Here is a 12,127-nt window from a genome sequence, read left to right as displayed (position 1 = left end):
TCCTGAGATTGTTGGTCCTGTAACCACTGATGAATTGGAGCAAGAGGAATGGAAACTTACACCTGAGGAGGAGAAAGAGCAAAGAATGCTTGAAGAGCATTTGGAGTGTCAGAGGCAGATTGAGAATGAGGCCAAACAAAAGCGCCTTGCTGAGCTAAATAAAGCCGGAAGCAGTGCAGGAAATATGGAAAAAATGTCCCTTAGACGCATCAACTTCGATGACTTTCACTGGAAATATTTTTATCAAGCTCAGGGTGTCAAATTGGATGAGAAATTATGCAAACTTCAACAAGAGTTGCACCTTACCCCATATAACTTGAATCTGACTAGATCCAATTAGAGGTAATAAATGGTCTTCAATGAAAAACCATCACTATTTTAATAAAGGATTTTGATGCATTTGATTAATCTGAGTTAGAATTGTCCCCTTTTATTCTTAGTTTGTATTATGTTCAGTGCTCTTAACACCCGTGCAACTAGCAGTAGACATTAAAGAGAACCCTGTAATGGTTGTTGGAAATTGTTAACAGTAGTTGTCTAGTACTAGTAGTCCAAAAATCCATACAACTTTAACAAAGCAATCCACTTAGAATTCCTTTCTTCTCTATCTAAATTCTCAACCATTCATTCCACTAGCACAATTGCCCCCAACCTATTTATTTGCAAGGCCTCGCAATATTCGGCTTTTGAAGTTTTACTAGGCCCTGGTGCGTAAGTGGGCTTTTAGTTTTTCTGGGCTCTATTCCCATGGTTATGAACAATGGAAGGCCCAACTAAGGCACACCTCGTCCCTTATCGATCTCTCTCCTATTTTTCCCGCCACTCCATATCCTCACAAACACACAATTACACAAACATACTCTCTCTCTCTCTCTCTCTCTCTCTCTCTCTCTCTCTCTATGTTAGCTCCGATCCGCCGCCGCCGCCGCCACCGAATCTCGCTTCTACGCCCACAAGGCTGCTCAACTCTTCGTCCCCTCACGGTAATTTTATCGGCCCTCTCTTCTTTTTTTCGTTTCACTTCCAATTTGGGATTTTTTTTTTCTTTCAATTTCTAGGGTTTCAGAGTAATTGAGCTAGTTCTTGTCTTGCCCGTACAAATAAGGATTAATGAGTTTGATTTTTGGTCTAATAATATTGCTGAAATTTGCGATTACTTTGGATGGATGATTTGTAGGGTCTATGTGTGTGTGTGATACTAAATTTACTAATTAGCTTATAATGTTTATGAATTGTGAATTTGTGAGTTAATGAATGGATTCGAAGGTTGGAACTAATTCGTGCTTGTTAAGTACTATATGATTGTTCATGTTCATGGGCTGCTTGGGATTGAGTGTATTTGCCACGTTTTAGTAGGGATTTGCTACTTTGTTAAGTCTGAATGCATATTTGAAGGGCCTGTGTGTGTGTGTGTGTGAGATACTGATGAGTTTATTTGGGTAATAGCTGTTGGCTGTTGGCTGTTGCACATAGGATGTTACACACTCTTATGTTTTTAAAATAAAAAACGTGAGTTAGTCACATTTTCAATTTATAAAAACACAGTGTGCATAACATATAGGAATAAGATCACCTGCTGATTTTATGTCTGTTAGCTCATTCTATGTGGATGTATATGCTTCAGTTTTTTGGGATTGTTTGGGTCATGCCAGGTTCTGTTTCAAACTTAGTATTTTGTTGGCATCATTGGTATGGGAAACATAATTCGGATATTTGAAATTTGGTTTCAGGTTGTTTGGTGTTAATTATTTGGACTGAATGTAATGGGCATTCTTTTGATGATATTGAGAAATCTCTGGCTCAGTTGTTAGATTTGTGCCAATGGACTCTCTCTGATTGGTTTCAATGTTGAGGTCTCTCGGATTGTTCTCCTCTTATGGATTTTCTTTTGTCTCTTAGAATACTTTAATGTTTTTTTGTTCTATTTGTTCTTTGTTCACTACCGTGAACTTCGTGTATCTTTTGTTCTATTCCTTTTTTAATAATATTTCCTTATTACCCATCAAGAAAAAAAGGATATGGACGTTACACACACTTATGTTTTCAAAATTAAACGCATGAGTTAAAGTCACATTTTCAATTTATAAAAACACACAGTGTGTAATATACAATTCCCTTTGATAAATTGCCCCAATCATTTTGTTTTATAAAAACTTACTCATGTGCATTGTGATTGCTGGCTAGGGACATAAGTTAATTTTCTATGCACTTGTAATCTTGGAAACCTTATTAGGGCAGTATATCATGCTCATCCATCCATCTAGTGATATTTATTCATTTTAGAACTAGGTTATTTTAGGAAGTAGATCTATATTTCTCATCAATATAGTCATGGTGCTTTACTACCCTATTCCTTTAATTACATATCATGTACTTAGGCATTCATTTTAGTTAGTTTCTGCACTCAGGCCATATACAATATCCCATTTTCATGTACCTGTGTCCATTAGTTATTCTTGACATTCCTCAGGATTTATTGATAACACATGAGATCAGCCTAGTCTAGCTGTGATTAATACTCACCTGATTCATCAGAAGCGCCTTTGTTTGGGTGTCTAGTCCACATGTGCTTACTAAATTTTCTTCAGATGAGTGTTATATCTTGAACTGTGTCGTGTTATAATTTGCTCCCCATTTTACATGTGAATACTATTTGGAATAATGTGTGTTTCCATGCTTCACGCAGTTTTTGACAAACGTTCCCATTGACATTTGTAAACACATTAAATTGAGTTTTTAATTAGAGTTCATTTTGGTTGATAAGCTTGATGGATAAAAAATGGTGAGCATTTGACAAAGAAAGAACAATTTGTGGAGAAGAATCAGTTGGGTGAACTGGGGAATAAGAAGATGGAGAAAAGTTGGAACTTGGAAGCCATTAGTGTTATATGTATTATTTTATAATTGTGAATACAAGTTATAATATGAAACTAATAAGAATAGCAATAATTCAAATGTCCCCAGAGAATTTATAATACAATAGATAAGATTATGTAAATGTCTCAATACGTAGAAGTATGATTTAATTTTGGTGGGAATAAATAGAATTGGGTAAATGCCTGGACTTCTCACCAAGTCTACATAAACTACACTTCTATTAAAAGTTGGAACTTCTATGACGGGTCTCAATCATTATTTTGTTAATAGTTTCTCTTAAAGTTAGGCTTCTATAAAACGTAAGAAACATCAATATTTTGGATTCAATGTTACAAATTTAAAGTACATGAAATTATGTAAAGTTTTAAATGATGTTAGATACCAAAAAGCAAAATCTTGATTGTGATTGAATACTTTTTGATATATACTTATTAACTCAATAGTTTAATGGTCAAAAGTTCAGTCTTGAACTTTGTGTAAAGGAAGAAAATGTTTTTGGAACTACAATTAGGAAAGTATCCCAAAAAGCAACATTCTGATCTCTACATATGTGAATTATTATTTTGATACTACTTTGATATTTTTTTCTCACGTGCTATTATGGACATTTATCTTCAGAATAGCCAGGACCCCCAAAATAGACGTGGGTTCCATTGCCAAAGTAATTCTTGTCATTTTGGACATCTATATTATAGCAGGATGGGTTCGTTACATATAGAATCAGCCCCATTTCCTCAGCGTCTCTGAAATTGCCTGTGGAATCCATGTATTGAATATTTCGAAAATAACTTGCTTTTCCATAGCCTTCATCTGGAAAATGGCCACTTCCCATTTGAGTTTTTGTGTGACTGCCCCCAGGTTTTGAGTTGTAAATCTCTCCACCCCAATCAAGTGTTGTAGCACTACTTGCTAAATATGTGAAGATGGATTGAGGCCAGTATCCAATCAACTGATCTTCTACTTGGAGCCACCAATTTTCGTTGTTCTAAAGCATTTGAGTTCAAGAATTTCGTAATCAATACATAAAAAGATATTGTGTATAGCTGTTCTAATTTACTGAAAAAAAAAAAAATTTTTTAAAAAAAAATCATCTACCTTGTATATGGTTATCCCTATGTCGTATTGATTCGAGTCGTAGCTAGAAACAGCTTCTATCGGAGATCCCATGGCAAATTCGTTGTTTGTTTGAACAAAACCAGAACATTCAAGATTGTAGCAACCGGTTTCATGGTAGCCATCGCTCTTAACAAGGATAGAATAAGTTAGTTCAAGAAAAACGTACGTGGTAGAGAAACTATAGGGGAAACTATCTTGATTTGGCAAGAATGCACTTGATGGGAGTAAGTTGATGAAGTTTCTAACTTAGATTTAAATTTGTCTTTTGAAATAAGCAAACTTACAGTCCAATATATGAAGAATCTTGTCTTTTGGTCATCTGAATAAACCTGGAATCATGAAATGTACATCAATTTATTATCCAAATGCATTGTATATATATCTTAAATTTCTATTTTCAAATGCATTGTATATTTTCTTATGTAGATTTGAATGCCAAAAGAATCTAATCATTTCAAAGTTTAGACTTACACTCAATATATATATATATATATATATATATATTCTGATGTTCAATCTTTGTAAAGATGACATTGAAACTTACATTCCATCCAGCTTCCATGGTGTTTAATTGTTCATCGGGACCAGCTACAACCCATATTTGAGCAATACTGATTTCTCCATTATCAGACACAGTAGGTTTCCATATGTTTATTGATGAACGTGCTCCATAAAAGTTGTCACCATTTATATAAACTGTGGCATACTAATTCCAATATCATTCATATAAATACATATGTCAGAAAAAAATAATAATAATAATAAATTTGTAAAATGAAATAGATTAATTTGAGAAAAATTAGTTTAAAGTATATAATATGATGAGTATTTCCTGTTCATGAATGTATGAAATTCTAAAATATCAGTCTTTTAATGAAAAGGATACCTCATGATTTTTGTGATAAGCAGCAAAACTATGATTAAGCTGTGTTGTACTTGGTTTAAAACGAATAGCTCGGGGACGGGGGTGTTCATCTTCTTGTGATCGTCTAATGGGGATTGTTGCCTCAGGGCATTGTCCACTTTTATGCCAACCTTGAAACAATTTTTCTAGAATGGAATTCACTTTTACACCACCGGGAATTGAACTGGGTTTCATCTGTTAAACAAAAACGATTTCTTAATCCCCAGTTGTAGCATTGAAAAAAAAAGGCAGGTAATCCTAGTAGAGGCGGACGTGGCTAGGAAGAGAGCAGGGATTTGAAAAAATATTATTAGCATATTCGGTATAAATAATGCTAAGTTCAGAATTAAAAAAATGATTTAATTTAGAATTTGTTATGAAAGTATTGTGAAAATGTTGTGAATATAATATTTTTTAATTAAATAATGTTAAGTTCATAATATTTTTACGACAAATACAAATTGGTAATAGTAGGTAAAAAGTGATCTGGTCCAAATGAGAAGTAATAAAAATATTTGTTGCGAAAATATTAATGATCTAGCAATATTTTAAGATAAAATAGACAAATCCACTCCACCAATAGTTGGACCCACCCATATTTTCTCCAACCAATTAGGTTTCATGCTTTTATCATTTTCTCCTCTTTTATCTTTTCCCAATTCTCATCAGGATCTTTCTCTTCTTTTACTTCTTCACCACTTACTTTTACTTCCTTCTTCACCACTTATAAAAGCCCCTAGCCATGGCCATATGCTTCCATGAACAACCAACCACTGCCAATATTCATTTTATCTCTTTTTTGTTTCAAAATCCCACACACCCAGGCAATACCAATTGAAGAAAAAAGAGTAAGAAAGGGAAACGAATTCAAAGCAGCAGCAGCACAATGAGATTTCTCAATTTTTGGTGAAGAAAGTTGCGATTGTGAGATTGATAAGGAAAAGCAATCACGGGCTTATTTTGTCAGGGGCAAAATTGTACTTTTAAGAAAAATCTGAGGGTAAATTAAGGAAAAGGTAACACTTTTCCAACGGTAATGTTTTACTATTAATTCATTCAATGCGACTTTCGAGTTTTGGCAATTGCTGCTCCACAGGTGCCACACAAAATTCAAAAACACAGAAAATCACATTTTGAGTACTGAAACGCACCTATAAAACGAATCAAATGGGCACTAACTCCACTTAAAAGAATGTTTGGGTTTTTTTTTTTCTTTTTTTTTCATCATCAACGTGAGCATGTTATGGAATTACTTTTTTTTTTTTACTTAGTTCTGGATCATTGAGAGGCACATGTATGAATGAATCTCTTCAAAAATAATTATATGCTTTTGTTAGTAATCAAGTTTTATCATATAGCAAATATTCACCATTATGATCGTAATGACTATGAAAAATTAATTGTTAAATATTTCTTCATTGTTTCAATTGTACTAGAAAATCAGTAGCCAAAATATTTTGTTATTTTTAAAAAGTGTGCATTTTTGTACTTATTTTATTAGTTTGTATTGTAACTATGGAGCTAGTATTTCAACCATGAATACTTTAATATATATATTTGACAATAAAATGGAAGATAACATTCTAAAATTCTAATCCACTCTTTGATTTTGTATATCGAAAGAGAAACTTTTGCAAAATTTAGTATAAAAATAATCATAAATGATTTAAAAAGATTTATGCCACACTAACTAACCAAAGAAGAACAAAAATTATAAAATTATTAGGCATATGAAATGTATGAATGGCTGAAAACAAAAATAAAGTAATGCTATTAATATACAAGATAAATGAATTAGGAAAATAAATCCTATGTAATTAGCAATAAATAAATAACCTGTATGGTGTGATTTTTGAGAAGTGGGTGACTAAAAGCAGGTTGTTGATAAATGTCAACACAGTCAATTATGTCACCATCTTCCCCCTACAAAGATTTCATTAGACCTTAAATAAGTTTGGGATTTTAAAATCACATATATATGAAAAACATTTTGAATCAAAATAAAAATCGAGGAAGGAAAGATAGAAAGAAGTATTTAGTACTCATCATTACCTGAATGGATTTGATTGTTCCTTTGTGTTTAAGGAACTCTTTAGTTTTCATAGTCCCAATGGCTCTTCCATTAGCAAATCTATCGCTTAACACGTAGTAAAAAGCGAGAAACAAAACTATGAAACATTGTAGTTTGTTGTATATAATGTTAGCCATATTGAAACAAGGTTGGAAAATTCTCTATCTTTGAATAACTCTTATGGAATGGAGTGAATGAAGGAATTATATATATAAGAGATGATGTTATCTATTACGAGTCTCATCTACTATGTAAAATAAAGTTGTAAAAAAATAAATGTATGGGTGCAGATATCAATATTTCTTAAATATAAGAATGAAATATAAAAATTATTTCGAGCATATAATTAAGTAATGTTTCTCTCCAAAAAAAAAAAAGTAATGTAAATATTAAAATAATAAATTAATAATAAAGTAAAATTTAATTACAGTAATTTACACCTAAATTTAGTGAAGAAGACATTTTCGTACCGTACATTTATATATCTTTGAACGAGTGAGAGAGGGAGAGAGAGAACGAGTGTGGAGGAGCTTAGAACACAGAAGAAAGAGATAGATAAGAATGAGAGTGAAATGTCAAAGACCATACAATTCAGTTTTTGAGTTATATTTTTTTAATTTCATTTTTTTTTTTATTATCATGAGTTTCTCTCTCTTTGCAGTTGCACTCACGTGAATGAATAGATTTTTTTTGCCTTGTATAGCATGTGAATGATAATACTACTCTAAAGTCTAACCAAGTCTGACAAGCTTGAAAGATTTTAATAAATTTTTTTAACTCAAAATTTTGTTTGTCTACATCCACACAGGCCACATCTTCCTAGACTTTAAGCCTTAATTCTAAAATTCTTTTTTATTTTAATTTTTTTATTCCTACCTAACTATATTTATTTTATTTTAATTTTTTTACTCCTATCTAACTATATTTATATATATATATATATATATGAATGCATGGACTATTATTGTTATTAATTATTATTATATTGAATAAAATAGGTTTTTAATTTATTAGCTGAGACACAAACTTTTAATTTGGAAAACTATAAAATACGTTGCACCTTGCTCTTGCAAACAGTTTTCCCGTGGCCCATTAAATCTAGAAGATCACGGGCCTGATTTCATTCAGTCACGCGATGAACTTCTGGACTTGATTGAAGACAACACTTAGCCCACTATCAAATTATGATAGGGCCCACTAATGGAGGCTTGCGTGGCCACAAGTTAATAGTAGCATTGGGCTGACATTTAGAATTTAAAAAAAAAATAAATAAATAAATTCCCATCCCGTGTTGCCTAGGGCCATGTCATGTACAGCATATAAAAACAGATATGTATCAGTCTGATGTAACCTTCAAGCCGCCTCTTTAGTATTCTAGCCTTTTGGTGGCTGTAAATTTGGGAATGAGTTCATATGATCAATTACCCCCACGTCTCTCTCACAAATCATATCATATCATATACTGTATAATAAAAGTTGGGATTAGAAGCTGTAATTGCACCAAGTGACTTTATCAAATTGCAGAAATTTTTTAGATTTTTAGAAAATATATATAATTTTTATTCTCCTATAATTTCTAAGTTGATAAAAATTTTAATTTGATTACAATTCAAATTATTCATCTAATTCTTATTTTTTTAATTAGTATACGTAAAAAGAGCTTAGAAGCCTTGTAGTTAGATAGAAATAACAGTTCTTATCAACTTCTCCTTAGTGTTTTACAAATCATTGCAACCTTTTTTTTGTCACACCAAAACTTAATAGTCAATATCATGTTTAGATAAAAATAACAGTTTAATTGTACTTATCAATAATTTTTATTAATAAAATACGTTTGTGACTAAGAAATAAGAGAGAGAGAGAGTCATGTAAACTCTGTTATCATGTAGGGGGCAGGGACCCGTATATTAACCAAACTCTTTATCTATATATATATATATATATATAACCGAAGTTTTTGAAGCTCCCACAATTTTCCACTTCAACATTACTTAAATTAAAAAAAAAAAAAAAATTTCTAATTTTACTATAAAATCGGAAAAAAAATTCTCTGCCACTTAAAACAAAACCCAATATTACTTCTATAACTCTCTCTTCTCACGTCTCTTCCTTCCTAACCATTCGACAATTCCTCCTCTGTCTCTTCATTCTCATCTAAACACAGACCTTCCCCTTTAACCTCTCACTAATTTGTTTCTCTCATAAGTTTCTAATGGTGGATTCAACTCAACCAAACCCTTCGCACAATCTGGGTTTCATCCTTAATACTCTGTTTTTTTTTTTCTTTTTTTCTTTTTTTTTTCATACCACATTCTCTCCGCAAACATTACTGGTAAGTTTTTTATTTTGTTCTATAATTTTGGTTGTTAAATATGATTTAGGGTTTCGTTTTTGGTTGTTAAATATGATTTAGGGTTTCATTTTTGGTTGGTAAATTTGATTTACGGTTTCGTTTGGGAGTGTTTCTTTTGAATGGTTAGTTTAGATTGATGGGTTTGGAGCCCATAGTGGGTTCTATTAATTTCAATTATTGGCAGCGAGAAAATCCATCTGGGATTTTAGAGTTGTTATTCTGTTTCATTGTTAATAATTTTGTTATGTTTTGTGTAATGATATTTCCTGTCCTTATTAGACGAGCATCCTTGGCATGCCCTTGATGTTTTTGTTAGTCATTTGTTTGTGTTTGGATTTAATTTAAGTTTCTGGGTTTATATACAAATGCAAGTATATATATATATATATATATAAAACCGAAACTTTTGAAGCTCCCACAATTTTCCACGTCAGCATTACTTAAATTTTTTTTTTTAAAAAATTCTAATTTTACTATAAAACCGGAAAAAAAAAATTCTCTGCCACTTAAAACGAAACCCGATATTACTTCTATAACTCTCTCTTCTCACGTCTCTTCCCTTCCTAACCATTCAACAATTCCTCCTCTGTCTCTTCATTCTCATCTAAACACAGACCTTCCCCTTTAACCTCTCACTAATTTGTTTCTCTCATAAGTTTCTAATGGTGGATTCAACTCAACCAAACCCTTTGCACAATCTGGGTTTCATCCTTAATACTCTGTTTTTTTTTTTTTTTTTTTTTTTTCAAAACACATTCTCTTCCCAAACATTACTGGTAAGTTTTTTATTTTGTTCTATAATTTTGGTTGGTAAATTTGATTTAGGGTTTCATTTTTGGTAAATTTGCAAGGATATTAATTTAGTTATTGAATAATTAACTTTCTGTTGTAGATTATTGAATTATTTTAGCCTCATGTGGATTTGTGGTTAATTATATATACTTGGTGTCAGTATTCAGTTTTGATCTTAGCCTCCCAATCCTATAGGTTTTGCTTTAATGTGTTTCAGTTTCATGGCTTTTTTTTTTTTTTTTTTGCCTATTTGGGATTTATGGTTTCATGATTGGGCTATATTTTATACTACCTCATGTATTGTTTTCATAAACTGATAATTCATGGTCAACTAGAATTTTTATTGTGAAGTGAATGTGACAGTGGTTTTGGGTTTTGAAGGTTTTCTGTTTTACAATGATATGGACATTAGCAAAAGATTTTTAAGTTTATTTTGAGAGTGATGTTATGGTTAGCTCAAAAACCCTTTAATGTTTGTACTGCCCTAAATTTATATGTGGGTTATGCATTGTCTCCATTGTGAATGATTAATTTCATTAAATGTCATTCTTATATTTGGAGGTTTTTGAAATTAAAAAAATTAACAGTTTCGCGAGTTGACCCTTTTTTTTTTTCTTTTTTTTAACTTTTATGAATTGACAGTAGATATCAATGTGGTAGTTATAATACACTATTTGATGTGCAATATGCATTTTTTGGCAAAAATGTTGTTGTGTTGGGGGGTTGCCATTCTTCATTACTAGGAGTTTTAAAATCTATTATCAATTCATCATAGCTTTCATAATGTTGAATAATAATTGGTATTTGGTAGTTGATTTCATGCTTTGAATTTCTAATTTGTTAATGCCCTATTTTTTTTTTTTTTAGAAAATGTTTAGCTTTGTCTTTTCTTTTCTATTTTTTTTTGTAAATCTTGATGAGTTCTTGTAATTGAAACCCTCATTGGAGAATGTTATTCATGCTGTTTATTCCATTTTCTTTTTAAGGTAGAGAGATGCAAATAAGATGCTTAGTAAAGTGCAAAACAGGAATTCTAGGAAGACCTCCATGGACAATAAGCATCTGTGGAATAGGTGAGGCCCTATCACTGTTGGTGGGGCATCACTATAAATATATATAAAGGGCATTTTGTATATTTAGTTATTGTTTAAATACTTTGAACCAGATTCTCATGTTGTAGTTGCTTTATGGTTAGAATTATTAGATACATATGTTTGATCGTTAGATATTCCCCTTGTTTTTGGTAAACAATTTCCACACCATGCTGTTGTTGATTAGTCATAAATTTAATTAAGCTATTTGTATGTTAGTGAGAAGAACATATATTTTCATGTTCTATGGTTCCGTTAGATGCTTTGTACTTTGGAGATATGTTTGCATACGAAAGAAGGCATTACTCTACAATTCTACCAAATTACTCTCAGTTCTTGATCTGCACAACTTTTTGTCTTCCTCACTCATTTTTAAGGGTTTTAATTATTCAATATAATGTTGTGAAATAAATATCATTGTTCTTTAAATTTAAGGTAGTTATGAATTTCCAAGTTCTTCATCATGATAATATTTGACATCATTTTCACTGTCCTCACATATGTGCAGTTCTATTTTTTGGTTCAATTTCAAAGAAATGAAAACTAATTGTTTACCCGCACATGTTTTATGTTTAGTTTAATTATTATTTCATCTCAAGTTTACCATTGTTTTTATTACTTCTTTATCTGATTTTTATGGGTATGTAGAATTTGTACTTTATCAAAGAATCATGCTATTTTTTTTATATAATAAATTTGATAAGAATCTTCTTTAAGAGTAGCATCTAGATTTTTGAGAGGTTTTGTTTGATTCTTTGTTTGGTTGCAAACCCCGGCTTCTTTTCCAGTGTCCTTCTTGGCTTCGTTGTTTATCTACAACTTTTATTTGTTAGTTATGGTAAGGTTTGTATTTTAAATTTTGGTATAACCATGGAAGCTAAGATTTGTTCCTACTACTAACTTTTATTTTCTGCTTTCTACCA

The 12,127-nt window shown here is 31.4% G+C and overlaps 1 protein-coding gene and 1 long non-coding RNA gene across 7 annotated transcripts; one reads left to right on the top strand and one right to left on the bottom strand.

The window, feature by feature from the left end:
- The first annotated feature begins 401 nt into the window (after positions 1–401).
- On the top strand, positions 402–2,959 carry LOC126725237 (uncharacterized). The gene is made up of 2 exons (XR_007655371.1): positions 402–983; positions 2,765–2,959. It is a non-coding gene; the product is annotated as an uncharacterized LOC126725237 (long non-coding RNA).
- Positions 2,960–3,320: 361 nt separating this feature from the next.
- Positions 3,321–7,526, bottom strand: LOC126725232 (uncharacterized). 6 transcript variants are annotated; one of them, XM_050429802.1, is made up of 8 exons: positions 7,444–7,526; positions 6,950–7,034; positions 6,734–6,820; positions 4,880–5,092; positions 4,538–4,699; positions 4,278–4,322; positions 3,973–4,119; positions 3,321–3,862 (listed from the first exon to the last, which is right to left on the bottom strand). In XM_050429802.1, exons 2-8 carry the CDS (start codon positions 6,998–7,000, stop codon positions 3,476–3,478), a joined length of 1,092 nt encoding a protein of 363 aa, XP_050285759.1. In that variant the 5' UTR covers positions 7,001–7,034; positions 7,444–7,526; the 3' UTR covers positions 3,321–3,475. The 6 variants fall into 6 exon arrangements, with proteins under 6 accessions (XP_050285759.1, XP_050285760.1, XP_050285761.1 ...); XM_050429803.1 differs by having other exon boundaries at positions 7,439–7,522; XM_050429804.1 differs by having other exon boundaries at positions 6,950–7,028; positions 7,439–7,481.
- Positions 7,527–12,127: the final 4,601 nt, after the last annotated feature.

This window comes from Quercus robur, chromosome 5, assembly GCF_932294415.1.
Source record: "Quercus robur chromosome 5, dhQueRobu3.1, whole genome shotgun sequence".
NCBI classification, from domain to species: Eukaryota; Viridiplantae; Streptophyta; class Magnoliopsida; order Fagales; family Fagaceae; genus Quercus; species Quercus robur.
This window is presented reverse-complemented; position numbering and strand designations above follow the sequence as displayed.